Genomic DNA, 26,966 nt, shown 5'->3' with positions numbered 1-26,966 from the left:
TGTCTGTAACTCTGCCTCTCAAATAAATAAAAATAAATCTTTAAAAAATAAAGAGAAAAAGGAAAATAAATGGTTTAGTTTAACCCTATGAGCTCCTGTGGCATTTGTGCCACACCAAGCTTGTGATCTTACCCTGGACTGCAGGTTCCTGAGTGGAAGGAACTCTTAATTGTTGTCTTGGATGCTGCAATGATTTCCTTCCACTTTGAAGGGCTGCCCACTTTTCAAGGTGCACTGGGGGTAACTTGTAAAATAAACTAGACATATGGTAGCATCTGCATTTCTCTAGCAGTACTAGAAACAGTGGCCTGCTGGTGACATGAAGAGAATGTCTGGCTTGGCCCTTGATAAATGGAGCAGTGAGCCCACTACAAGGAGCTCAATGGCCCTGTTCACTTAATTCTGAACTTGGTACTTAGGTGTGTCACTGAATAGATTTCAGGAAGGCTATGATAGGACCTCTACAGCCTTTGCGTGGCCAGCAGACAGGTGATCACCTCTGTATACGAGCTTTGCCTAAGCACCACAAGTATCATTTCTCTGTGTGTGATGACGGCCACGGTCGGGGAGCACTATTCCCTTGCCCGTCTCCTGCCTTCTTTCCTCATGTCCCTCTCTCTTCCTGCATACTGCCAGTACTCATCGCCTCTTTTCTGTTTCCTTGTGGTTTATAGATGGTCATGATGCAGTCCTGAGGTTTAATGGGGCACCCACAGCCAACTACCAACAAGATGTGGGCACAAAAACTACCATTCGCCTGATGAACTCTCAGGTAACGTTTCTTCTGTGCAGAGATGGAGAGAAGGACCACGGGATGTATCTGCCAGGAGCACTTCAGAGACGCAGCCTAAGTGCCCTGCCCTTCCCAAGGCCTAGATTCTACACTGGAGGCCTAGATTCTACACTGGAGAAGGAGAAGACAGTGATCCGTGATCACCAGCCTGCTGATGTGTTCGTTAAAACCCCCTGCCATGTTAGTCTGCACCCAAGAATGTGTCTAGTGCCTAGGGAGGCAGAATTCTGCTGACACAGTAGCTTGGAGCTTATACCTGGACTGTCATAGGAGGAACAGCAGAGCAGGGGGCTCCAGGGGAGAGTAAGGAGTGTTGTGAAAGTCAATGAAACAATGCATGTGAGAGCTATAAAATGTTGCACAAGTAACATTGTCATCATGTGATTAGGTGTAATTCAGCACTAGTATTTGTGTGTGACTTCATGAATTCCCTTAGAAAATTAGCTCTCTGAAGTTTTTTCAGGTAGCCAATTCTGATTTCCCAATACTTATGGAACCTTGAGAAATAGTCTTGCCACCAGGTTCTGTCAATAGGTTTACTTAGCGGGCAAAACTGAATTGCAGATTCCTCACAACTGCATGAGAGGGCTGCAGCTCTATCTGCCTTCAGCACGATGCCTGGCATTTGCCTTGTCCTGAGTCAGCAGAGGAGCCTTGGGTGTCTATGTCCACGCTCACTCTCTGTGCGCTTCCCTGGGTTCTTAGAGTGGAGTGATCCCTGGCCCCTGGCAGAAACTCTTTCAGAGCTGCCCCCTTAAGAATGTTCATTTCTCCCCTGCTCTGGCCGGCCTCCTCTCCTGTTCTCTCTCTACACTTCCTGACTTCCAGGAACTCACCAGCTGGCCAGACTTGCTCCCTGCACAGCCTGCTTTGTATCCGAGGCCTACAGCCGTAAGACTCTATGGTGGGATGGGGCTGGTGGAATTTAACTTCTTTACGAATAGCCACCATCTTGGCTCATGAAAGGGAGAGTTGAGCTCTTCAGGAAAGTCAGGAAGGCTTCTCTGAGGAGGTGGTTCTTAGCTGTGTAGGTGGAGTAGGAGTAAAAGATGAAAAGGGATTTAAGAGCTTTCAAGATGAGTCAATGGAATAGGTAAGATCCTGGGTGGAAAGTGTGTGGCCAGCGTAGGGACTTAGGGAGAGGTGTAGTATGTGGGGCTGTGTAGGGAGAGATGAGACGGAAGGGAAGAAGGGGTCAAACCGTGGTGCTGTGATGTGCAGTTTTCATTTGCATTTTGTAAACATGCCCGGCTTCCATCTGATCAGAGAGACATGGGAAGATCTTGCATTAGTCTGGGCTAGAAATGCTGGTAGCTGGCAACAGAGTAGGAGTGAAAATGAGTGTGAGAACAGGATGGATTTAAGAGCTCTCTGGGACATGCAGTCAGCAGGTTTGTGTTAGATCGGGTATGAGAAGTGAAGGGAGAGGCGCCAAAGCTGCAGCTGTTTCTGGTTTGTGTAACTGACTGGCTAGAATCACTGAGATCACAGAGACTTGAAGGTGTTGTGGGTGATGATGGCTCAAGTCCAGGAGGAGGGTAGAGATACGAGCCATACTTCTCTGATTCTAGGGAGGGCCAGTCTGAGCTACCTTCTCAGTCTCCATGAAGAGCTGACAAGTAGACCTTTGCACCAATGTGGTCAGAGTTTGAAGTCAGGTCTGCCCTGGAGGTGAGAATTTGTGCATTGTCTGTGTCTGGGTGGCAGTGAAACAGTGGGACTGAATGACAGGAAGGGAGAAAGTGTAGAACGAGGAGAGAAGTCCTATCCAGGAGCTTTGGGTACCAAAAGCAAAGAAGCAGTGTGTGGGCATCAGTATCAGATGCTCCTGAAGCCCAATTCAGGGGAAAATTGAACCACATCTGCAAAAGGGAGCCCACTGGTGACCTTAGCAAAAACTGTCTGCCGAGAATGGTGAAGCCAGAAGCCAGACTGGAGTGTGTCACGGAGTGGCTGGGGAGAGGGAAAGGGGAGGGCGAAGGCAGGTTGTTCTTCCAGTAACTCTGGAACTAAATGGAAGGAGAAATGCCTGGTGCAATTGTGGATTCTTCATTTCCGAAACTGGAGAGGACGGAGTATGTGGGTCAGCAGTCAGTGGGTGGGATCCTGGGAAGGTGGCAGAGTGGGAAGCGCTCCATTTTGTTTCCCCACATTGACAACCATTGCACTGGCAGAATCTGTAATGCAGCTGTTTTGGAACTTTGGAGTCTATTGAAGGCTTGAAAATTCAGGGGAGGTTTAGAAGATAACTTATGGTTAATTTCACCTGTTCACAGAAGCAGCTCCCTAGTCCTTCCACTCAACCCCTGGCTGGGCAGTTGTTCATGTGTTCCTGAAACAGCCTGCACATGACTCTGGGACCAGGGCAGGCAGTATGGACGCTGTCCTTTAAGTACTGGGGGGGGGGGTCTATGCTCTGTGATCATGTGTTGATGCTTCTTATCACAGAGATACAGAGAAGAGATACAAGTGGCCAATAGGCATACGAAAAGGTGCTCAGAAAGGCAAATAGAAATTACCTTACACCCATTAGGGGAGCTTCTATGAGGAGAAATTGCAACACTTCACTATTGGTGGGATTGTAAAATGGCCAATATTGTAAAATGATATGTGAATTTCTCAAAATACATAAAAATAGCATTACCATATGAACCAGCAATCCCACTTCTTAGGATATTCTTCTTCTTCTTCTTTTTTTTTTTTTTTTAAAGGTAGAGTTACAGAGAGAAGCAGAGGGGAGAGAGATCTCCATCTACTGGTTCACCCTCCACCTGTGCCAGATTGATGCCAGGAGCCTCTTCCATGAGTGCAGAGGCCCAGGGACTTGGGCCATCTTCTGCTGCTTTCCCAGGCCCATTTGCAGGGTGCTGGATCAGAAGTAGAGCAGCTGGGACTCAAACCAGTGCCCATATAGAATGTTGGCACTGCAGGCTGTGGCTTAACCCACTGTGCCACAGTATATTCTTTAAAGAATGGAAGGCAGGATGTGGAGAATATTTGTCTACGCATGTTCAGAGCTCTGTTATTCATAATAGCTAACATGTGGTCGAGGCCCCAGTGCCTATCAGTGAATACATGAATGAGCAGAGTGTGGCACACAGTTTTTTTTTTTTTTTTTTTTTTTTGACAGGCAGAGTGGACAGTGAGAGAGAGAGACAGAGAGAAAGGTCTTCCTTTGCCGTTGGTTCACCCTCCAATGGCCGCCGCGGCCGGCGCGCTGCGGCCGGCGCACCGCGCTGATCCGATGGCAGGAGCCAGGAGCCAGGTGCTTTTCCTGGTCTCCCATGGGGTGCAGGGCCCAAGCACCTGGGCCATCCTCCACTGCACTCCCTGGCCACAGCAGAGGGCTGGCCTGGAAGAGGGGCAACCGGGACAGAATCCGGCGCCCCGACCGGGACTAGAACCCGGTGTGCCGGCGCCGCTAGGTGGAGGATTAGCCTAGTGAGCCGCGGCGCCGGCCGGCACACAGTTATAATACATATAATGAAACGTTTCTCAACCTTACAGGGGAAGGAAATCCTGACATGCTACAACATGGATGAATCTTGAGGACATTATGCTCAAAGAAATAAGCCAGCACAAAAAGACAAACATTGTAACATCCCACTTGTATAAAAGTTACTTAGCATAGTCACAATTCTACAGAAAGTAGACTGTTGGTGACTAGGAACTGAGTGGGAGGCAGAGGAGGTGCTGTTTCATGAACACAGTTTCCGTTTTGCAAGATTGCAGAGAATTCTGGAGATGAATAACGGTGATGGTTGCACAACAGTGTGAATGTACTTAATACCACTGAACTAGACTCTTAAACACGGTCAGCTTTAGAAGTACGTTATCAGGGCCGGTGCCGCGGCTCACTAGGCTAATCCTCCGCTTTGCGGCGCCGCCACACCGGGTTCTAGTCCCGGTCGGGGCGCCGGATTCTGTCCTGGTTGCCCCCCTTCCAGGCCAGCTCTCTGCTGTGGCCAGGGAGTGCAGTGGAGGATAGCCCAAGTGCCTGGGCCCTGCACCCACTGGGAGACCAGGAAAAGCACCTAGCTCCTGCCTTCGGATCAGTGCGGTGCGCCGGCTGCGGCAGCCATTGGAGGGTGAACCAACGGCAAAAAGAAAGACCTTTCTCTCTGTCTCTCTCTCTCACTGTCCACTCTGCCTGTCAAAAAAAAAAAAGAAAGAAAGAAAGAAAGAAAGAAGTACGTTATCAGAAAAGCAAATTGTAAATAAAAGCCAGTGGAGGAGACGGTCACCAAAAGACAAATACTGCATGATTTATGGGAGGTACCTGGAAACAGAAAGTAGGGGAAAAACAGGTTTGATGGTGGCGGGGGGGGGGGGGGGGGTGTCGATAGGTGCTGTGGTTCAGTTAGGGACAATGGCAAAATTGTAAGCCGGCGCCGCGGCTCACTAGGCTAATCCTCTGCCTTGCGGCGCCGGCACACCGGGTTCTAGTCCCGGTCGGGGCGCCGGATTCTGTCCCGGTTGCCCCTCTTCCAGGCCAGCTCTCTGCTGTAGCCTAGGAGTGCAGTGGAGGATGGCCCAAGTACTTGGGCCCTGCACCCCATGGGAGACCAGAATAAGTACCTGGCTCCTGCCATCGGATCAGCGCGGTGTGCCTGCTGCAGCGCGGTGGCCATTGGAGGGTGAACCAACAGCAAAGGAAGACCTTTCTCTCTGTCTCTCTCTCTCACTGTCCACTCTGTCTGTCAAAAAGTAAAAAAAAAAAAAATAAAAAAATTTAAAAAAAAAAGGAAAAATTGTAGAGATGGATGGTGGCGATAGCTACACAAGGGGAATGTCCTCAGGGCTGCAGAGTTGTATAATAAAAATGTCTCAAATGGTCAATTGTGTGTTACGTATGTTCTGCTTCAGCAATGCTGGGCCACTCTGAGGTGGGAGAAGATGAGTTTAGAGAAGCTTATCTCTGCTGCATGGACAGTAGGGGCTGCAGGTCAGAAGGCGGCAGCAGACAAGGGAGGGGAGGACCAAGGAGCCCTCAGCAGTCTCTTACCAGCTCCTTGGGCACCTCTTTGTGGTGCCTCAGTCTTAGTGAAGAACTAAACTCTAATCTTCCAAAGAGTCCATACCTTTATACAAAGCCAAGGTAAGTTTGCCTGATGATGAAGAAGACTGGAGGAGGTCAGATTCCACTGGAGGAGGTCAGATTCCTCCTCCAGTGTTTCCCACATGAGTGCCTTGAGCCAGATGCGTTTCCCGTCGGAGCCTCAGTTCCCTTCTTTGTAAAACAGGAATCAGAATGGTTACCATGCAGGGTCCCTGTGGGACCACATGGGACCCTAAGTGTGGAGCATTTCACCCCAGAGTGCTCTGCGTGCAGCACCTGCTCTGTAGACGGTGGTGACGGTGGTCACTGCTGAAGCTGGGAGGCCCTCCTTTGCCTGTTTGGGACTGACTGTACCTTGCCAGATCCCAGGCGGATGGGCCTGGAAGCTCCCAGCAGGGATAACGAGCTGTCTCAGGGCTACTTGGGCAGTGCTCACCAGAAGGGATGCAGGACTTCTCTTCAAAGCTGGTTTTGGGGGAGGAAAAAAAAAAGTAAGATCTGTGACTCTCATACAGATAGAAATGTTAGCCTGTGGGAAAACAGCACACATTGAAATACAGGAATGAAACCTGTTGTTCCAGGAGGTGGCAGGAGGGAGGGAGACGGGCAGTCGAGGCTCTCCAGGGCTAGGTTGAGACAGCGTGTCCATCGGTTGCCCACAATGACAAAGAACCTGAAAATAGCTCCCACAGAATCAGCCTCTGGTAGGGCACAAGGGTGTGCCAGGGACAATGCATAGCTTTCCACTGAAGCACATGTTGCTCTCGCTCTCCGTGGCAGGGCCCCACTTCCCAGGGAACACCGTCCATTCTTGAGAAAGCCCCTCCTGTCCTCCTCAGGTCGCCAAACCTCCTTCCTCGCCACCCAGAGCAGGCGCTGGGTAGCTGGCTTGTTCCTCCTGTGGAACTCCGTTATAGCACTTCTGAGTTCCTGAACTGGGAGCTCTGCGTTTGTCCTCAGGGCCCTTTCTCACCTTGATATCCTAGGAAACTGGAGAGCCACCCTCCCTATCTTCTTGTCTTCCAATTATCCTACAGTCTTGTGTCTGTTTCCGTGTAGGGGCAAAACGAGCCCTTCCCATCATGCACAGCGGGCACCTGGCCCCCTCAAGTGAACTGGAGGCCTGCCTGTTACTTGGGGAGAGTTCTGCCCTTGGGAAGCTCCCTCTTTTCCTCCTGCGAGGGCAGTGGGACCTCCTCTCATGGCACAGAACAGCCTTTTGTGCTTCTGGGATGTGACAAAGCCCTGGAAAACAAAAAGGCACTTTCTGATAGAGAAGATGGCTTTTTTAGAGAACTGTGTCATACCGAGGTTTCAGCTCAGCAGACCTATTCAGGTCCCCTGTGTCAGGTGTGGTTCTGAGATTCAACAGGAAAGCAATTCAAATGCGGGTCTTTAAATAAATCGAATTTTGACTCAACTGAGCACCTGCTGTGCTCGGTGGGCCTCAGAGGGAACACAATGAAACAAGAAGATCCAGCGGCTTCCTTAGAAGCTTTGTAAGAACTGGAGAGAGAGAACTTTTGCTTAGTGACAGGGCGCCTAGCCTTGTTTGCCTAGTGACAGGGCATCCTGCCTGGGCTTCAGCTAGGTCATTTCCACATTACTTAATGGGGCTTATCCTGAAAAATAGCTGGTCCCCTTTTTACTGCACTTATACACTCATGCATTGCTTACTGATGAGGGCACATTCTGTGAAGTGCATTGTTCAGAATGCACAATGATTTTGCCCGTGGGTAAACACCGTAGACTGCACCACTGCATACCTAGGCTAATGGGGTGTGTGTGTGTGTGCATGGCTGCACTTTCGAGGGCATCTCTCTTGTTTCATCTTCGTGACACCCGTGTGAAGGGTGGCCCCAAGCACCTGACTTGGAGACGCTTAGACTCAAAGAGTTTGTGAGACTCATACAGAGTAGCCCAGGAAGTAAGGGACAGAAGGTGGCACCGGTCTCTAGGGCTGCTTGCCACCCACACTTTCACCCCACCCCCCACCCCACCCCCGCCAAAAGGTTTCTGGAAGCTAAAGTTTTTCTTCTCAAGAGACTGGTGTATAGGTACCTGGGTGAGTATTGGCAGGGGTGGTAAGGGTGGGGAATTTCCAGTAACAATAGGCATAAGAACTGATTGGATGAGTTGGGTGATTTGATGGAATCCTGATGATACAGTTTTGAGTCCAGGATATGGGCTCAGGGACTTTTTTTTTTTTTTTTAATTTGAAAGGCAGAGTTACAGAGAGGCAGAGGCAGAGACACACACAGAGAGAGAGGTCTTCCATCTGTTAGTTCACTCCCTAAATGGCCGCAATGGCCAGAGCTGGGCCAATTCGAAGCCAGGAGCCAGGAGCTTCTTCCGGGTCTCCCACGTGGGTGCAGGGGCCCAAGGACTTGGGCCATCTTCTACTGCTTTCCTCTGCCATAGCAGAGAGCTGGATCAGAAGTGGAGCAGCCGGGACTTGAACCGGCGCCCATATGGGATGCCGGCACTGCAGGAAGGCAGCTTTACTGGCTATGCTACAGTGCCGGCCCCCTCTGAGACTTCTTGATTTTGGCCCAGACCCATTGTAAGTCACTGATAGTGTTCAGAATCTGAAAAGGGCTTCACGTGGTGTTAGACTCAGCCTGCCTTCTTTGTCCGGAGTGCCCTGCTACGTGCGGTGGCTTGTAATGTGTCCAAGCTGCCCTGGATCTTCTTTTCTGGTGTTGCCTGACCATCTGGGGGTGCTACCTGCCACCCCAGCTTCCATCCAGGCAAGCAGATGTGCTCCCTCCTAACCCTTGCCTGGTTCGGGGAAGGAGAGGCAGAATATGACACCTTCTTTCCCCCAAGAGCTCTGGGTAAATTGAGGAGAAAAGAGCCCTCCCTCCCCCGAGCCTGTCCCCTGCTTCACAAAGTCTGTAAAAGTACAGTGCCAAACAGGGGCCTCTCTGCTGTGTCCTGTCCACTTGGATAAAGGAACAGCAGCTGGGGGCATGGGGCTCTTTTATGAGGGCTCTATTCTTCCAGGCAGGACTGGTCCCTTGGGCAGGACTCACTGGGTGACAGGCTTGGTAAGCAGAGCACCTGAGGGCTGTAGATGGGACTGGCAGATGCAGCACAGGGCTGGGATCCTGCTCTCAGCTGCCCATGTAGCCTCAAGGCAACCTGCGAATCCACATAGAGGAGTGGACATGGATCGATTCAGAGTCCCGTCCATTTCTGGCTGGGGATGGAGCTTGCTGGCTTTTCCTTTTCCTCTACCAGATCCGAGCCCTGGCCATTCTATCTCTCTTCTCTGGAAGAAACGACCATTTCTCTGCACCTCTTTCCAGCTGTATGGAGCGCTTTTTCCTGCGTCTCAGCTGGCTCAGGTGGATGTCGTTTCCAAATGTAAAGAAGGACTAAGGGAGACCCCTGCCCCTTCCTCATGAGGCTGGCATATTTATTGATTAATATGTGTTTTAAAGATTTATTTGAAAGAGACAGACAGAATGAGAGAGCTGGTTCACTTCCCCAAAAGGCCACGATAGCCATGACTGGGCCAGGCCGAAGCAGGAACCTGGAATTCCATCTGGGTCTCCCACATGGGTGGCAGGGGCCTAGGCACTTGAGCCATCTTCCACTGCTTTCCTAGGTGCATTAGCGCGGGGCCAGATAAGAAGCGGAACAGCTGGAACTTCAACCAGTATTTATATGGGGCACTGGCATGGCAGGTGGCGGCTTAATCTACTATACTACATTTAAATATCTGCCGTTTTATGGTAGCCCCACTGGAGCAGAGCGAAGCCTCTGGTAGGAGCCCACGTCTGGGCTTTGGTCCCCGCCAGATGCACCTTGTAGCCTCAGAGAACTCTTTCTTCTCCTCAGGTCTCACTTTACCCCTAAAGGATGGGTTTGGGATCAGTTCCTCTGGGCTCTTCCAGATGTGACCGGCTCAGGACCCTCCCAGGTCCTCTGTCCCATGCTGTGTTTGACACCCCCTTCCGAGGACTCTGGCTGCCCCTGGTGCTGTGCGAGGCAGCGTAGGGCGCAGGTTTGAAGCTGACTTCTGTGCTTAGCGGCGATGTGATTTGGATGTGACTGTGGGACTTGGGCATGTCCTTAGCATCTAAGTCCGGGTTCTTTCTGTAGAATGGGAATATTAGTTCTTCCCTCATGGCGCTGCTAGGCAGATGAACTGAGATAATAATAATATGGGGGAAGCACCCTGATGTAGTAAGCATCATCAAATGGTAGCTCATTTGTTGGGTGTATCTCTGGGAATTTCTTTATAAGATTTATTTTATTTATTTGAAAGACAGTTACAAAGAGATTTAGAGACAGAGTGAGAGAGAGAGAGAGAGAGGTCTTCCATCCACTGGTTCACTCCTGAAATGGCCTCAATGGCTGGAACTAAGCTGATCTGAAGCCAAGTGCCAGGAGCTTCTTCCAGGTCTCCCACATGAGTGCAGGGGCCCGGGGACTTGGGTCATCCTCTGCTGCTTTCCCAGGCACATTAGCAAGGAGGTGGATAGGAAGCGGAGCAGCTGGGACTCGAACCAGCGCCATATGAGATGCCAGCGCTGCAGATGGCAGCTTTCACCCACTGTGCCACAGCGCTGGCCAGTCTGGGAATTTCTGAAGGCAGCAAAACCGCGGATCCTGCAAGAGAGGCTGGGAGTTTTTATTTCAGGTAGCCGTGAGTTGAGGTAACCATCAGGAGTGTTCGTTAGAAAGGAAGACAGAGAGAAAGGACACTGGGGACCCTGCAGGCTGTGCCTCTCGCTCTCCTGTCTGCGGCTTCGCGCTGGCTCTGCGACATCGCCCTCTCTGCTCTCCTGGCCCGGTGTGTTCTGCTTGGCTTGCACTCAGCCCCTGCTAGCCTCACCCTGCCTCTGCTGTCACACCACGGCTGTGTTAGTCCTTGCTCGGTTGCCCACCTTCCCCACCGGCCTGAGCCTCTAGGCAGGGACTGTGTGTTACCTCTGCCCAGTCCCTGGCAAAGGTAGCCCACCGTCCACGAGTCTTGTCGCAGAGATATTCTGAGGAAGTGAAGTTCTCTCTCTCAGGCTCCTGAGGACATCTTCCAGCTGTAGCTGGGGCTGGGCCGGCTCCAAGGGCTTAGAGGCCCACACAAGCCAGCCCCTGTCCGTGGCTGTGTTCAGACGCAGCCGTGGTGGGGGCTGGGTCTCAGCCTCAGTGATGGCGGTTGGGGTGGGAGAGATTATTATTGTGATCATCTTGCTTTCATTTTCAACTGATTCTCGACCTGGTTTCTGACGTCTGCTCCTGTTGGTTGTGTCTGGGCAACATCATCTCCCACTTTGTTTTTAAGGTGAATGCCTGGCCTGCTGACCTTGTGGGCCACTTTTGACTTTCCAAGAGGCACATGGCTCCCTTCTTCTTGCTAAGCCTTAAGGGGTCACTTTTTTGTCTTCCTCATTCACTCGTGGTCCCTGTTTGATCTGGAAGGCAGCTCCAGTTGGAGAGAGCAGAGCGAGTGCCATTATCCCCATTTCACAGACAAGAAAATGAAGGCCTCACAGTCATAGGATAGGTTAGCAACGAAGCTGAGAGTTCAGCTCAATTCCAGCAGCTTTCCCATTCTGCTACCAAAAACCTTCCTTGTTTTGAGGAGTAATGTGATCAACATAGTTTGTGCAACATTTCTGTGGGTAGTTTTCCCCCTGAATTTGAATTCTTTCCTAGGGTAGACCCCCAGATGGGATTATTGAGTCAAAGAATATAAATACACCTTTTTAAAAAGCTCATGATAAATTTTGCAAATTTGTGCCCGCAGAGTTGTCACAGCCATGTGGAAGCCATGTGCACATGACTCTTAGCAGCCTGGTGAGGGTCTCACGTTCAGCGATGCATAATTTTGTGCAGGCAGCTAATGCTCAGCCAAGACCCAGCCGTCTGTCTGATGAGGCCTGAACTCAGCGAGAGATACTATGTTGGTCTCCATTATGATGAGAACATACTGTGAGCAGGACGTTGTAGGTGTTTGAAGGCATTTCCAGAGACCATTGTGATTATATGGGATTCTGCCATCAACCCCACTCCTCTGCCCCATCCACCAGTCACAAGGCCTGACTCCATGGGTCTAAGATATCCTGCCACCTTTGCCATTTTTACCCCAGTCACCTCAAAGTCTGCGTAGGACCCCTTCTGCCCCACAGCCGAGGGCTTGCGATAAATGTCCTTTCAGGGCAACACGATGCAGGCTGGCATGTTTGGGAGTTTCTCTCTGATGTTAAGCCCTGCACTATGTGATGTGTCAGTTACCATGGTGAGCTACATGCTTCCGTGTAGATGTGTGAGTGACAGCCTGTCTCTCTGTCCCTGCAGCTGGTCACCACAGAAGGGCGCTTCCTCAAGGACAGTTTGTACAATGAAGGAATCCTGATTGTGTGGGACCCCTCTGTCTACCACGCAGATATCCCCAAGGTAAGTGGGTGTCTTCCAGTTGCTTCTGGATTTTCCTGAGCTCCTAGGCTTTGAAAGTCAGGGTGAACTGGGCTAGTTTTGAGGACTGGCTCTTTGAGTTTTAGGGCCCCCCCTTTCATCTGGCTCAGCAGACACAGATGCACTCCTGTCCCGTAATAGCTGCTGTCTGTGCCCTGCCCTGCATTTGCCTTGCAATTCCGCTGTACACCGGGAGTTGTGGTGGCTGGGCTTGTCACCCTCTGGTGAGTGTGTTCACAGATGCAGCTATTCCCAGTGAGCAAGAACGGGCAGTGGTAGCTCTTCCTATAAATAACACTAGCTCACTTTGGTCCCATACTTCCAGTTTCCAGAATTCTTCTCATTTCACTCAACTCATGATGGGAGGACGCAAATGGAAGCACAGTTGCTCCCATTTTACAGATGGAGAAACTGGCGTGTGACGAGGGGACGCTCCCTGTCCTGGGACTTGAATTACGAAGCAGAGGGCCCAGATGGCACCAGGTGTTTCAGGGAAAGGCTCGCTTGTTCTGTGTCTCTGGGACAGTGCACACAGTTAGGCCTGTCAGTTGGCCTGTCCCTGATGTAGGCTGCGGTGGCCATTTGGGCCAAAGGCTTAAGGAAGGACATTTAATTCTTCAGCTGGATCCACCGGTAGCTGAGAGGCGGCCTGGTGACACCACTGGCACGCTCCCGACCTCTGCAGTTGGCCCTGATCTCGCTTAGGTCTCAAAGTATCAAGAGGACCCTGAAGCCAGAGATAGGGCAGCCTCGCTCCAGTTTTCCCCTACAAATACGCACGATGGGCGTGCAGGTGTGTAGGGCCCCTTTCAGCTCTGATGCCACTCCCGGGCGCTGCCACTCTGAGTTCCGAAGCTGTCCCTGGTCCCTCGGCTCCACAGTCCCTAAACGCACAGGCCACGTGCCGGCCTCTGTCTGCCGGTCAGCGAGAGCTGTGATGCGAGGGGACGTCTGGACTCTGCTCCCGGGAAAGGGCTGTGCCTCCGGCTCCTGCCTGTCTTCCAAGTCCTCTGCTGAGCATGCGCGAGCCCCGGGGGCGTCTCTCCCCTCAGGGAAACCGCGTCCTTGTTTTCTTTCAGTGGTACCAGAATCCCGACTACAATTTCTTCAGTAACTACAAGAGCTACCGCAAGCTGCACCCCAATCAGCCCTTTTACATCCTCAAGCCCCAGATGCCTTGGGAACTGTGGGACATCCTCCAAGAAATCTCCCCGGAAGAGATCCAGCCAAACCCGCCATCTTCCGGCATGCTTGGTGAGTCCGTGTCTCGGGACGACCACGCGGGTGTGGCTCCAGCAGCGCGCGGCTCTCTTCTGGGGTTTCATTCATCCATTCCTAGTTCACCAGACGGCTGCCAGGACCGTGCTCTGCCCATGGCTGTGCCAGGTTCTGTCTAAAATACTGAGACAAATGAGGCGTGATTCTCCCCCTTCCTGGTGTCTCCATAGGGGAGTTCCATCCACCCCGATTCTGTTTGTGCCGGGAGGGAGAGCCCACCCCGTGCCATGGGAGAGAGCCCTATGCTGGGCAGGCAGAGATAGGTTCGTAGAGGAAGTAACTTAGGAGTAGGCCTCAGAGAGGGGAGGCCATGCAGGTGGGGATGGGGGATGGGGTACGGGGGACCCCATAGTCAGGAGGGGGAGGCAGGACGAGGGAGCAGCAGGGCTGGGTTCTGGGTAAGGCAAGCAGGGCTCATGTTTCAGGTGTGCAGTTTAACGAGGTGCCCAAAACTCAGTGATCCAGGGGCATATTCTAATATAACACCTTTAAAAATCACAGTTAATTAAGATTTGAACAGCAAGTGTTTCAATAAAGGCAAGATCTCTAACAGGGTTGTGCAGCCATATGGAACCTGAGGCAAAGGAACAACCAGTAATATGGCTGCCGTCTTTATTAGTCCTGGCCCTGAGAGGGCAATGAGCCTGAAGCTCGGCTGGTGTGGGGGAGGGGGTATGGGTGGGCTGCAGGAGCTGACTTGCGATGGGCTGCAGGCAGAGAGTGGAGGGTCCTGAACGCTGGCCAGTGACTCTCATCTCAGACTTTCCTGCATCTCCTGGTCCACGTGCCCTTCCCCGCCTTTCTCTGTGAGCCCGGCTGGGCCACTGGGCAGTTTTCCTATTGCTCCAGGCTCCGTGTGCCCAGCGATGGATGCTGCTTTCTCTGACGCCCCCCCCCCCCCCAGAGACCTGCTCCCCACTGGATGGCCCCAGCCACTCTCCAGTGCGTCACTTGTCTGCTTACCTCCCACACTAAACTACCGCTCCTTCAGGGCCAGGATTCTGTTTGACTTACCTTGGTGGATTGGGCAGGGAATAGCCCTTTGGCAAATGTTCCCTGAGTCAACGAATAAATAAATGTTGACCTAACAGGTGCTCCTTACAGAGGTTGGGGCTGTTAGGACATCACATCTTCTTCACACCTTCTTTACCTTCCAGGCGGGCGCACTTGGGGCTCTTCCTGGAGCCCATTGGAGCAGGCATAGGTGGCCTCCGAGGAACACACCTGCCTTTGCCATTCTGTCACCCCTGTCATCAGTCCTCCCCTCTGCCCCATCTCTCATGTCCATGGCCCCTTCCGCCCCTATGCTTCCTTGAGGTTTACTTGAGTCTTCTGTCGTGGGAAGTGTCCTCTCCCATAATTCCTAGGACCACGTCGGCTGTGTTTACATCAGTGATTGGCAGAGCCGACTTTGCTCCCTCGTAACTAGGGGTAGCCAGAAGGCTTTTCTCATGCCTGGAACACAGTTGACGCCAGCAGTTTACAGTTTTGCTCTCAGTGAGAACTGCCCCATCGCCAAGATTTCCTTTATGAGGGTGCTTCAAAAAGTTGCTAGAAACATGGAATTAGAAGACAAGTTTATTTTTGATACCAAAAAAATCTTGAAATCCACACAGGTTTTCATAATACATATTCTCCATGAACTTTTTAAATATTCCTCATATTTATAGTTGACAAAAGGAATCTTAGGACTGTGATGTTATTTTATCCTAAGAATGGACTATGCCATAGGTCGTTTGGGGCAGCTAAGAGGCTCAGGCTCATAGAAGCCTTATGCCCCAAACAAGAGGACTCGGTGAGTTGGGGCCTAGCTTAGGTAGTGGCATGAGTCTCCTGCCTCTTCTTTGGGCTTGTGTCTCCATATACCGCATAGCCTCTCTGGAGGGCAACTTCCATTCCACTCCAGTCTCCCTGTCAGAATGAGCAGAGTCCATCAGTAGAGACCAGAGGCTGCTCCTGGTCCAGTTGTCCCTCTTAGCTAGGGGAAGAAAAGTCTTCCTGCCCACACAAGATTTCCTGCAAGGACTGGATGGCTCCCAGCCTTTCTCCCAGTAACATCATTGGAGAGGCTCCTCCTGGATGCAGCTGCATAGAAAATGCTAACTACTTCACATAGTATTGTCTCCTTAGCTGACTTGGGCACCTGGTCCTCTTTCTTCATAGAGCTGATTCCACTGATAAACTTATTGACTAATTGGTGGAGCCATGAGATCTGCTAGGGTTCAGGGAGGGCCTTTCATAGGCCAGGCTCTGGTCTGGGTCCCAGGGATACTACGGTGCATAAAACCCCTACATCCCAAAGGACAGTCTTTTGGGCTGCCCGGAAGAAATCAGCCTGGGGATCACAGGAGTAAATGGAAACTCCAGTGGACAGATCTGCAAGGGTGGGGTCCGAGTTGCTGCACCCACTGGCCAGAGCTCTGAGACCCTGGGTGGGGGACTGTCGGGTGTGCATCCCCTCTGTCCCCCTCTTGAGACATCTTCATCATGCTGGGCATGCCTGTCCCGTGTCCCCCCTGCAGGCATCTTCATCATGCTGACGCTGTGTGACCAGGTGGATATTTACGAGTTCCTCCCGTCCAAGCGCAGGACTGACGTGTGCTATTACTACCAGAAGTTCTTCGACAGCGCCTGCACCATGGGTGCCTACCACCCGCTCCTCTTTGAGAAGAACTTGGTAAAGCATCTCAACGAGGGCACGGACGAGGACATTTACCTGTATGGGAAAGCCACCCTGCGTGGCTTCCGGGGTATCCACTGCTGAGTGGGGCAGGGGGCCAGGCCTCCTCCCTCTCCTCCGTCAGGCATCGTATGACTGGTTTCATGGCCACCCCAGCCTCTGATGACCGTTTTCCCGAACTCTCCCAGCCTGCTCCTTGCATTCTGTGGCTTTCTGTGAGCAAGAGCTTGGGGGCTTCGGGAGCCTGGGGGAAGGAACCAGCTCTGGCCATCCCTGCAGGCACAGAGAGTGTGGAGCCCCACCCACCTCCTGTCACACGGATGAGCCAGCATCGTCTCCAGATAGCAGCCTGCCCTCCTTCCACGTGGGTAGACGCCAGACCCAACTTTTCTACCAGGACTGCCACGGCTTAGCCAAGGTTTTGCCCAACTGAATGATGTCATTCTCACAAACCAGCACTCTGTGTGGCCAGAAATCAGCACCTGGATATTGATTTCGTGTTTCAAGAGCTCTCAGAAATGATGGTTGTACGAGGTGATCTGGCTCTGGGGGGACAAGCCATTGGTACAGGGCATGAGAAACACGTTCGGTTCCTCCAGAGCAAAGTTGCTGCCAGGGTCCCTGCCTGTGGCACACGGTCCTATCACTCCAGCTGGTTGGGTTGGTCCCTAGCCTGGGTGCTTGTGAACAAAGGGTTTGGAGTGGCTCTCTGGCTGGTCCTCACAAGGTGGGAGGTGTGTGGTGTCACTGCTATGTCCTCCACCCACCCTGCAAAGGAAGCGACATCAGAATCCCCCAGCAGAGGCCAGCCCGCTAGGACTGGCAGACTTGGTCCTCAGTGAGTTTGCTAAGCCCTCGCCCCTTTTTGGGAACCCACAGTGGAGCTGTCAGGGCCCTGGTGCAGAGATTAAACAGCTTGCTCAAGGCCAAGAGTAGAGCAAGTCCCAAGAGTCCCCTGTCTGGATTCCCAAGGCCGGCCCCACATGCTCAAGGGACTCTGGTATTTAAGCTTCGAACCAACCATCTTGCACCTGGGTTACTCGTGTGCTGCTAAACCCTTGGCTTACATGGGTAACAGAAAAAGCACTGGAATGGGAAGTCCCAAGTTTTCAATTTGATGCACCTCTACTTACCAGATGTGCCATTTTGGGAAAATCCTGTTCCCTGAGCCTCTGTTTCTATGTCTATAAAATGGGGTGATGATCCTACCTCACAGGGCTGTTGTGAGGAGTGCATCAAAGCACCTGTCCTGGCTCAGGACTGGTGTTCAGTACTTACTGGTTTCCTTCCTTTCTTTATGAAGGACTTACTCTGTGCATACACCTGGGCTGGACCCCCCTGTGCGGGAGGAGAGGATGGGGATAGAAGTGGGGGCCCTGTCCTCAGAACAGTGACTTCCCTACTGGGAGACAACAGCTACCCCCAGGAATGCCCATGGAACCCTTTGAGGCGGTTGACCACGAGCCTCTTCCTCACTGCCTGCAGCCCAGGTCTGATTCCATATAGGAATGGGTGGGGCATCTGGGTTGCTTACCTGCTGTTTGGGAGAAGCCTTGGACCCTTCTCTGGGCCCATAGATTCCTGGCTTGCTTCATGTTCTGATGCGACTCGTGGTGACCGGGAATCATGACCACTGAGTGCCAATGGGGGGTGGGGAGCCCATCAGCAGGAGATATGTTGGTGTGGAGACTGAGACTACACTGGGTAGAATCTAGTTGTTAATTGTTATTATTAATATAAGGGATCAAATTAATTTAAGTATGATTCTGAAGTCTACAGGGCTTACAGTTCTGTGCTCTCTAGATGTGGAAACTTTAATAAAATGCACATAAGATATGGGTATTATTGTTGGTCTGGTGAGTTGTTTGATCTATGTGACAGATGATTTTAAGATTATTACTGCTGCTGCAGGAAAGCTTCTCTCTACAGATTCTGTCTTCTTCAGCAGTCACCTGTTCATCCTGTGTCATGAGGTTCTGTCCGATCCTTCTACCGATCAAATAAGCTATTGCTTTTGGTTTGGAGTTGAGACATTGATCTCCGAAACTTCTGAAACATGCCTAAGCTAATTCTGAATTACCCAAAGATTATGTACAATTTTAAAATAAATGTGTTTTTTTAACATGCTGTTTCCTCTTTCTTTTTTCTTTTTTTTTTTTTTTTTTAAGATTTATTTTTATTTATTTGAAAGACAGAGTTCCAGAGAGAGATAGAGCCAGAAAGAGAGGTCTTCCATCCGCTGGATCACTCCCCAGATGGCCACAACGGCCAGAGCTGGGCCCATCCGAAGCCAGGAGCCAGGAGCTTCTTTTGGGTCTCCCACATGGGTGTAGGGGCCCAAGGACTTGGGTCATCTTCTGCTTTCCCGGGCCATAGCAGAGAGCTGGATCGGAAGTGGAGCAGCTGGGACTAGAACCAGCACCCAAATGGGATGCCAGTGCTTCTGGCCAGGGTGTTAACCCACTGCGCCACAGCGCCGGCCCCTTCTCTTCTTTCTTAAGACTAATGATTGTCAGTGCTTGCATAGGAAGAAGCACAGTTGGAATCCTGAATCCCACCTCCCCTATCCTCCTCCACTAGCTCTCTGGCCTTAGCCTTCTGCTATGGTTTGGATAGGTCATGGCTCGGGGAGCCACGCAGATATTTCAAGTTTAAATCCAAAAATTCTTTGTTAATTATACTAAGAAGGGTGAAAACGTTTGGGGTGAGCCTAGTGGGAGGTCCTTAGGTCACTGGCAGCTTGCCCTTGGGAGGTAGTTCTTGGGAGAGAGTTGCTTATAAAATCCTGTGTCAGATCTAGCCTCTCCCTCTGCTTCCTAGTTCACCAAGTGACTATTCCCCCATACATGCCCTGCCATGGCCAGTCCCATGAGATGGCCACACCAGAGGGGCCCACCCATTCTCAGACCACAAACCTCCAAAACCATTTGCCAAAACAAACCTTCCTTCATGAGTTTCTTGGATTAGGGATTTCCCTGTAGTGACGAATGGCTGACTAATACAGCCTCCTCTTCAGTACTGCTGGAAAGGAGAGTGACTTTTAACTATTGACTGGTTTATTGCTTTCTCTTCCTTTTGCTCTTGCTGGATTCAAATAACTAAGTGATTGCTCACCCAGTGCCTCAGGGAAGGGATGCAATAGGGCAGGAAGCAGAAGGAAAGGAAAGAGGTTGCTTTGGTTTCTGAAACCCCCAAATCCTTGAGTGATGGCCCACAGCAAGAGATGAAATGTTGGGGTAAAACTCTTGAAGAGGAGCAGGAGTTAGGGGATAGAGACTGATTCTTTTTCTTCATAGATTGCTCATCCTCCGGGTTATGGGCTGGATGTTTCCTAACCCCTCGTACCACACGTTGGGACCTTATTTGGAAATGAGGTCACTGCAGAAATAACTAGTTAAGAAGAGTTCATAGTAATCCTAATCCAATATGACTGTTGTCCTTACAAAAACAGGAAACTTGGGAACAGACACACAAAGGGAGAACATGGGAAGATGAAGGCTGGGATCTGGGTGATGCCTCAGGAAGCCCAGGAATGCCAAAGGATTGCCAGCAAACCACCAGAAGCTAGGGCAAGGCCTGGAACAGACTCTTAATAGCACTCAGAAAAAACCAAACCCGTCCAACATCTTAATCCCAGAAGCACGAGAGAATGAGTTTCTGTTGTTTAAGCCGTGTAGTCTGCAACGCTTTGCCGTTTACTGTCCTAGCAAGCTAATATAATTCCCTCCCCACTCACTCCCTGCCTTCGTAACTCCCCGCCTACAAAAGGCCGGACATTGTGTCTGCCTAGAGCCTGGTGCCTGCTTCCCAGCCCGAGCTCTGGCTCAACTGCAAGTCCTCAGACGCTGAGGCTTCCTGTGACCTGCAGTCCAGGCTGATGGGACCCTAGGCACCCCCTTCCTGATGGGCTCATGAACAAGGGACACCCTACTCAGGTACTGAGTGGCCAGAGAACACTGAAGACCATCTCCTCAACCCTGCACCCATGCCCTGGCCTTGTAAACTCACCGGGGTTCAGAGGTATCCTACTCTCAGACAGGCTGAGTTTCTAGCCGGGTCCCAGCAGAAGGGTTGCTCAAAGCACAACTTACAGAAACGTGGATTGCAGTTACCTTGAGAACTGAGATTTGTGCTTTGCTGACTTTGCAGTGTCCTCTGCCTCTGTAAGGCTCTTCATGCTGGCGAGCTGGGCAGCCTGGGCCCCTCCATCCGGGGTCTGAAGGAGGACTCCTGCAGTCGCCCACTCCAGTGTCTGCTTCACTCTTAACGTGTGGGTATTAGGGATGGAGAAGGGAAGGATGGGGTCCTGGCTCCTTGGCCAACTGGGAGAAGCAGCAAGCCAGAAAAGGAAAGGCCAATGAGAGAGGTACCCCCACGCACCCCCGCCCCCATGGCTACCACCAATAGTCTTGTCCATTACAGCCCATCTCTCAGAGTCTGAGACTGTTTTTTTTTTTTTTTTTATAATATTTTTTTTGACAGGCAGAGTGGACAGTGAGAGAGAGAGAGAGAAAGAGAGAAAGGTCTTCCTTTGCCGTTGGTTCACCCTCCAATGGCCGCCACGGCCGGCGCACTGCGCTGATCGGATGGCAGGAGCCAGGTACTTCTCCTGGTCTCCCATGGGGTGCAGGGCCCAAGCACTTGGGCCATCCTCCACTGCACTCCCTGGCCACAGCAGAGAGCTGGCCTGGAAGAGGGGCAACCGGGACAGAATCCGGTGCCCCGACCAGGACTAGAACCCGGGGTGCCGGCGCCGCAAGGCGGAGAATTAGCCTAGTGAGCCGTGGCGCCGGCCAGAGACTGTTCTTAGAGGATGTTTCAGCAATGTGCTGAACCCACACTGGCTCCTGGCCTCCGGAGCACGAGCACAATAGGGAGATGCACTGGGACCTGGGGACTCCATCCTAACCCCAGCTCCCTGTTCCTCCCTGTGGCCTTGATTTCCACTGATGGCCCTTAGGGAAGTCTCCTAGGATGTGTTCTGCTGTGCCAGGGGGTGCACTGTGGCTCCAGAGGGTAGGAATGCTCTAATCCAGAAAACCCGTCTGTTGGTGCCGGGGACAATCCAAAGACCGTGCAGGAGAGAGGAGAAGGGCTCACTGGTATCCCTGAAATCCCACACCAGCTACACTGAGCCCACCCTTGATTCACTGGAAAACAAATTTACAATGGGAAGAGGAATTTTCTTCAGTCCAGTGAATACACTGAGTTAGTCACTGGGAGGCAGGTATTAAGACTCACAACACCTGCAGGAAGTAGAAGCCTGGCCTGTGTGTAGCTGTTATCATGCTAACATGAGAGAACAGTCATGTCATTTTCTGCAATGCTAAACCTGCTATAATACTGCTATCACAAGGCACACATTCATAACTGCCTGGGAGAAAAATGCTAGACAAATATGGACAGATAGGATAACACAAGGTAAACTATGATAATGAAATATAAAGGAGAGAGATCAGTTTAATAGGGGGACTTGGTAAGTCTTAATGGGTAAGGGTCTTGGGAGTGAGTGGAATTTTCCAATTTTTCTTTATATAAAATGCATTTTCTAATATGAAAGTAATACATATTCATCATAAAAAAGAGCATAAAATTAGAAAGGGGGGAAAAGACATCTATCTCTTACATCACATATTCCAAAGATAACTTCTACTAGGAGTTTTTTTTTTAACATCACAAATATTAGCAAGTACTTTTTTTTAAAAAAAAGATTTGCTTTATTTATTTGAAAGGCAGTGTTACACAGAGAGGTAAAGCCAGAGAGATAGAGAACCATCCATTGGTTCACTCCCCAAATGATCACAATGGTGGCTAGAGCTGAACTGATCCAAAGCCATGAGCCAGGAGCTTCTTCTGGGTCTCCCACATGGGTACAGGGGCCGAAGCACTTGGGCCATCTTCTACTGCTTTCCCAGGCCATAGCAGAGAGCTGTATTGGAATTGGAGCAGCCAGGACTCAAACCGGTGCCCATATGGGATGCTGACACTGCAGGTGGCAGCTTTACCTGCTACACCACAACAAGGAAGTTTCTTTTTTCTGATTTTAAGCTAATCCATTCTCATTTTTATCTATTTATACCTATTTTATTTATAAATCAACAATTTGGCATTGTGGCATAGTGGGTAAAGTCACCACCTGTGGTGGAATGAGAAGGCTATGCCAAGATGGCCACTGGCAGCGGAGCCTGCCTGGCAACAGGCTGATTTGATGGCTTCAGAAACCACATGGCAATGGAGCCTGCCTGGCAACAGGCTGTGATTGGTTAGGGCATAAACCGCCCCTTGACCAGATTGGTTGCCTCGGCTATATAAGCTGCTGTACCAACTGAAATAAACGAGTCTGCAGGCTGTTCGCCTCTGGCCTGTTTTCACCCGGCTCCTGGGGTCTGTGTGGTGACTCTGTGCCTCTTGCCCCCACCGTGCTGCTCCTCTCAGAAGCATCCACAACAGCAGCAGCCTGCAGTGCTGGCATCCCACGTGGGTATCGTTTCGAGTCCTGGTTGCTCCACTTCCAATCCGCCCTCTGCTATGGCCTGGAAAAGCAGGGGAAGATGGCCCAAGTCCTTAGGTCCCTGTACCTGCATGGGAGGCCTGGAAGAAGCTCCTGGCTCCTGGCTTCCAATTGGCCTGTCTCCAGCCATTTTGGCTGTTTGGAGAACGGACCAGCGAATGGAAGACTTCTCTCTGTCTCTGCCTTTCAAATAAATAAGTAAATAAAGTCTTTTAAAAAATTAACAATTTATAATTGTATGCTTTTATGAGGTGCACAGTGATGTAATGATTTATGAATACAATGAATGATAATTAAACCATCTATTTAATACATCCATTCCTCAAATACTTAGCATTTCTGTTTGTAGTGAGTATCCATTCATCTGTTGATGGACAGGTGGATTCCATGACTTGGCTATTGTGGACAGTGCTGCAGTGAACCTGGGAGTAGAGATAATTTTTCAACCAATTGGTTTCAAATCTTTTGGGAAATACCAGAAAATTGCTGGGTTATATGATAATCATTTATTGAGGGATCTTCACACAGTCTTCTCACCATTTGTGTACAGGTGTTCCCCTTTCCACATCCTTGCCAACAGTTATATTTTATCCTTTTGATAAAACCCATTCTGACAAATATGATATGGGACTTTATTGTGGTTTTAATTTGTATTTCCATAATGTTTAGCAATGTTAAGTATTTGTTTATGTATCTGTTGGCCATTGGATATCTTCTCTTGAGAAATGTTTATTCAGGTTTCTTGCCCATTTTTAAATTGGGTTTCTGTTTTCTTGCTATTCAGTCATTTGAACTATTTATATATTCTGGATATTAACCCAGTGTATGGTTTGCAAATATTTTTTCCTAATCTGTAGGTTGTCTTTGTTACTCTTCATTGCTTTCTTTGCTGTGCACAAGTTTTTTAGTTTGATGGAATCCTGCTGTCTACTTTTGCTTTCATTGCCTGTGCTTTTAGGGTCAAATCCAACAAATTACTTCCCAGACCAACATCAGATAGTTTTCCCCACAGTTTTCTCTTAGTGGTTTTACAGTTTCTGCTTTTATGTTTATCTTTAATCAGTTTTCAGTTGACTTTTGTATATGATATACAACATGGTTTCAATTTTATTCTTCTGATTATAGATATCAAATTTCCCCAGCATTATTTATTTAAATAGACTATCCTTTCCCCATTGTGTATTGTTTCCACCTTTGTCAAAAATCAATTGATCATACATATTTGAATTTATTTCTGGGCTGTTCTACTCCATTGATTTATATGATTGTTTTGCCAATACCATGCTGTTTCAATTACTCTGTTTATAGTAGAGCTGGAAATCAGAAAGTGTGCTACATCTTCCAGCTTTGTTCTTTTTGTCCATAATTGCTAATTGGGATTTTTTTTTGTGGTACCATATGAATTTATTGCCTTTTCTATTTCTGTGAAAAATGACATTGGAATTTTGAAAGAGATTGCATTGAATCTGTAGATTTTTTGGGTATTAGGAATATTTTAACAATATTAATTCTTTCAATTCATGAACATAGGTTATCTTTCCAATCATTTGGTTTTTCAATTTCTGTCTTGAATGTATTATAGTTTTCAATGTACAAGTCTTTCACTGTATTATTGAATTTTTAAATTTAAAATTTAAGTTTTAGGGGCCGGCGCCATGGCTCTCTTGGTTAATCCTCCACCTGCGGCACCGGCATCCCATATGGGCGCCAGTTCTAGTCCCAGTTGCTCCTCTTCCAGTCCAGCTCTCTGCTGTGGCCCAGAAGGGCAGTGGAGGATGGCCCAAGTGCTTGGGCCCTGCACCTGCATGGGAGACCAGGAGGAAGCACCTGGCTCCTGGCTTTGAATCAGCACAGCGCCTGTCATAGTGGCCATTTGGGAGTGAACCAGTGGAAGGAAGACCTTTCTCTCTGTCTCTCTCACTGTCTATAACTCTACCTGTCAAATAAAAAAAAATTAAGTTTTAAAATTCTATTTTCTTTGATTTCTTTTTTGGGTAGTTGTTAGTCATGGAAATGCTAGTGATTTTTGGGTATTGGTTGTATATCCTGAAACTTGATTGTACTCATATTTGTTTATTAGTTCTAATAGATTTTTAGTGGAGTCTGTAGAGTTTCCTATGTATGAGAACATGTTGTTAAAAGAGTGACACAGTCATTTCTTCTTTTCCTATTTGAATGCCTTTTATTTCTTTTTCTTACCTAAGAAAGGATTGGCGAGGATTTCCAACATGACAAGGAATAGAAATGGTGAGAGAAGGCATCCTTGCCTTGTTCCAGATCAAGTTTTAAATTTTGAGTTAATGTTAATGGCCTTTATGCTGTTGAGGTTCTTTCTTTTTCTAAGAGTTTTAACTAGAAAGAATGTTGAATTTTGTCTAATGCTGTCTCTACATCTAATGAGATGATCATACGCTTTTTGTCTTTCATTCTGTTACTGTGACATGCCATAATTATTGATTTTGTATGTTGAACTATCCTTGCATTGCAGAAGGTAAGTCTCACTTGATCATAATGTGTGGATCCTTCTAATGGGTTGTTGAGTTATGTTCACCAGTACTTTCTTGAGGATTTTTGTGTCTATGTTTATTATGGGTATTGGCCTATAATTTTCTTTTCTTCTAGTGTCTTTGACTGACTTCAGTAACAGGTTATTGCTGATATCATAAAAAAAGCTAGGAAGTATCCCCTCCTTTTTGATATTTTGGGAGAATTTGAGAAGGATTGTTAATATTCCTTCTTTAAATATTTGGTGTCATTCAGCAGTGAAGCCATTAAATCCTGAGTTTTTCTTTAATGACATGGTTTTTATTACTGATTCCATTACCTTGGTTTGTTCTGTTCAGATTTTCTGTTTCTCTGTGATTCAGTCTTGGAAAGTTACATGTATTTAGAAATTTGCTCATTTCTTCTGGGTTATCCAATTGGTTGATGTGTAATTGTCTTAGTTGTCTCTTATGATCCTTTGTATTTCTGCATTGCCAGTTGTAGTATCTCTTTTTTTAGAGGCAAGGTTTATTGCTGAGTGGGGAGAGCCTGACGGGCTTGAGGGGAGAGCATGAAAGAGTAAGACAGTGTAAGATAAAGACAGTGAGGCCATTGCTGCAGCTCACTAGGCTAATCCTCCGCCTTGCGGCGCTGGCACACTGGGTTCTAGTCCCCATCAGGGCGCCGGATTCTGTCCTGGTTGCCCCTCTTCCACTCCAGCTCTCTGCTGTGGCCCGGTAGTGCAGTGGAGGATGGTCCAGGTCCTTGGGCCCTGCACCCACATGGGAAACCAGGAGAAGCATCTGGCTCCTGGCTTCAGATCAGCGCGGTGCGCCGGCCGCAGTGCACTGGCCACAGCGGCCATTGGGGGGTGAACCATCGGCAAAGGAAGACCTTTCTCTCTGTCTCTCTCTCTCTCTCTCACTGTCCACCTGCCTGTCAAAAAAAAAAAAGGCAGAGCTGGAGTGGTGAATGTAGAAGAAAGGGGTTTGGCTTTTTAGCAAGAGCTTTGGAGATTAAGAGAATTTGAGCTGGAGAGCACAAGTAGAGATAGATGGCTTAAACATAGGAAATCTTCCACCTTCCTGCTTATGTGCTGCCAAGGCGAGCACAATCTCCACCTTTCTGAACGCTCACAGAAGTGGTAGAGATCCCAGTAATGCTGGGGTTAAACATTTTGTTAAGCAACCATTTGGACTGAGTTGTTGGGGTAGGAGACAACTGAGGAGGATCAGACAGAACCCCGGGAAGAAGTTCCCATGGTGACCTGAAGAGTCGGGTTGGCAGATATCTGGCATCCCTGAGATCACGGCAGTCCAATGGGAGACTATGGGAACAGAGGGTGGAAGTCATCACCCACGGACCCACTGGAGCCCAGGGCTTAGCCTATTGAAGGGAAACAGGGGATTGAGTCATCACCCACAGCCACTGTTGCCCAGAGTCCGTAGAGGCACAAGACTTAGGAATTGTGGTGCCTGGTACCAGGACTTCAGGATGAGGTAGAACTACAACCCGTAGTAGTGCGTCTGCACTGAGAGGATCCTCTGCTCACCCCGCCTTACCTCAGGCATTTGAGAGGCCGGTGTGTGGATGGAGATCTTAGAGCATTCGGTGGCGTGGAAGGATGTCTGGGGGTGTTTTCTGTGACTGGCAGAAATCCAGGACCCCAGCACAACTCCGGTTTCCAGGGAGGAGAACAAGGTCGATGGGAGAGTCTAGATCCAAGTCATGGTAC

At 49.6% G+C, this 26,966-nt stretch overlaps 1 protein-coding gene across 17 annotated transcripts in view; it reads left to right on the top strand.

Moving 5' to 3' along the window:
• Positions 1–18,358, top strand: part of ST6GAL1 (ST6 beta-galactoside alpha-2,6-sialyltransferase 1) — a 122,849-nt gene extending 104,491 nt beyond the window's left edge. For 16 of the 17 annotated variants that reach the window (XM_002716497.6, XM_017346979.4, XM_070072392.2 and 13 more), the window contains 4 exons: positions 675–772; positions 12,162–12,260; positions 13,358–13,532; positions 16,079–18,358. In XM_002716497.6, the coding sequence (XP_002716543.1) occupies positions 675–772; positions 12,162–12,260; positions 13,358–13,532; positions 16,079–16,320 (614 nt within the window). In that variant the 3' untranslated portion in view covers positions 16,321–18,358. The remainder of the gene's footprint in view (positions 1–674; positions 773–12,161; positions 12,261–13,357; positions 13,533–16,078) is intronic. The other variant, XR_016233179.1, reaches the window with a different exon arrangement.
• The last annotated feature ends 8,608 nt before the right edge of the window (positions 18,359–26,966 follow it).

Source organism: Oryctolagus cuniculus, chromosome 4 (assembly GCF_051225735.1).
Source record: "Oryctolagus cuniculus isolate XC-2025 breed Fujian yellow rabbit chromosome 4, ASM5122573v1, whole genome shotgun sequence".
Classification (NCBI taxonomy): Eukaryota; Metazoa; Chordata; class Mammalia; order Lagomorpha; family Leporidae; genus Oryctolagus; species Oryctolagus cuniculus.
Note: the sequence above shows the minus strand (reverse complement) of the source record. Positions and strands in the feature narration are given on the sequence as shown.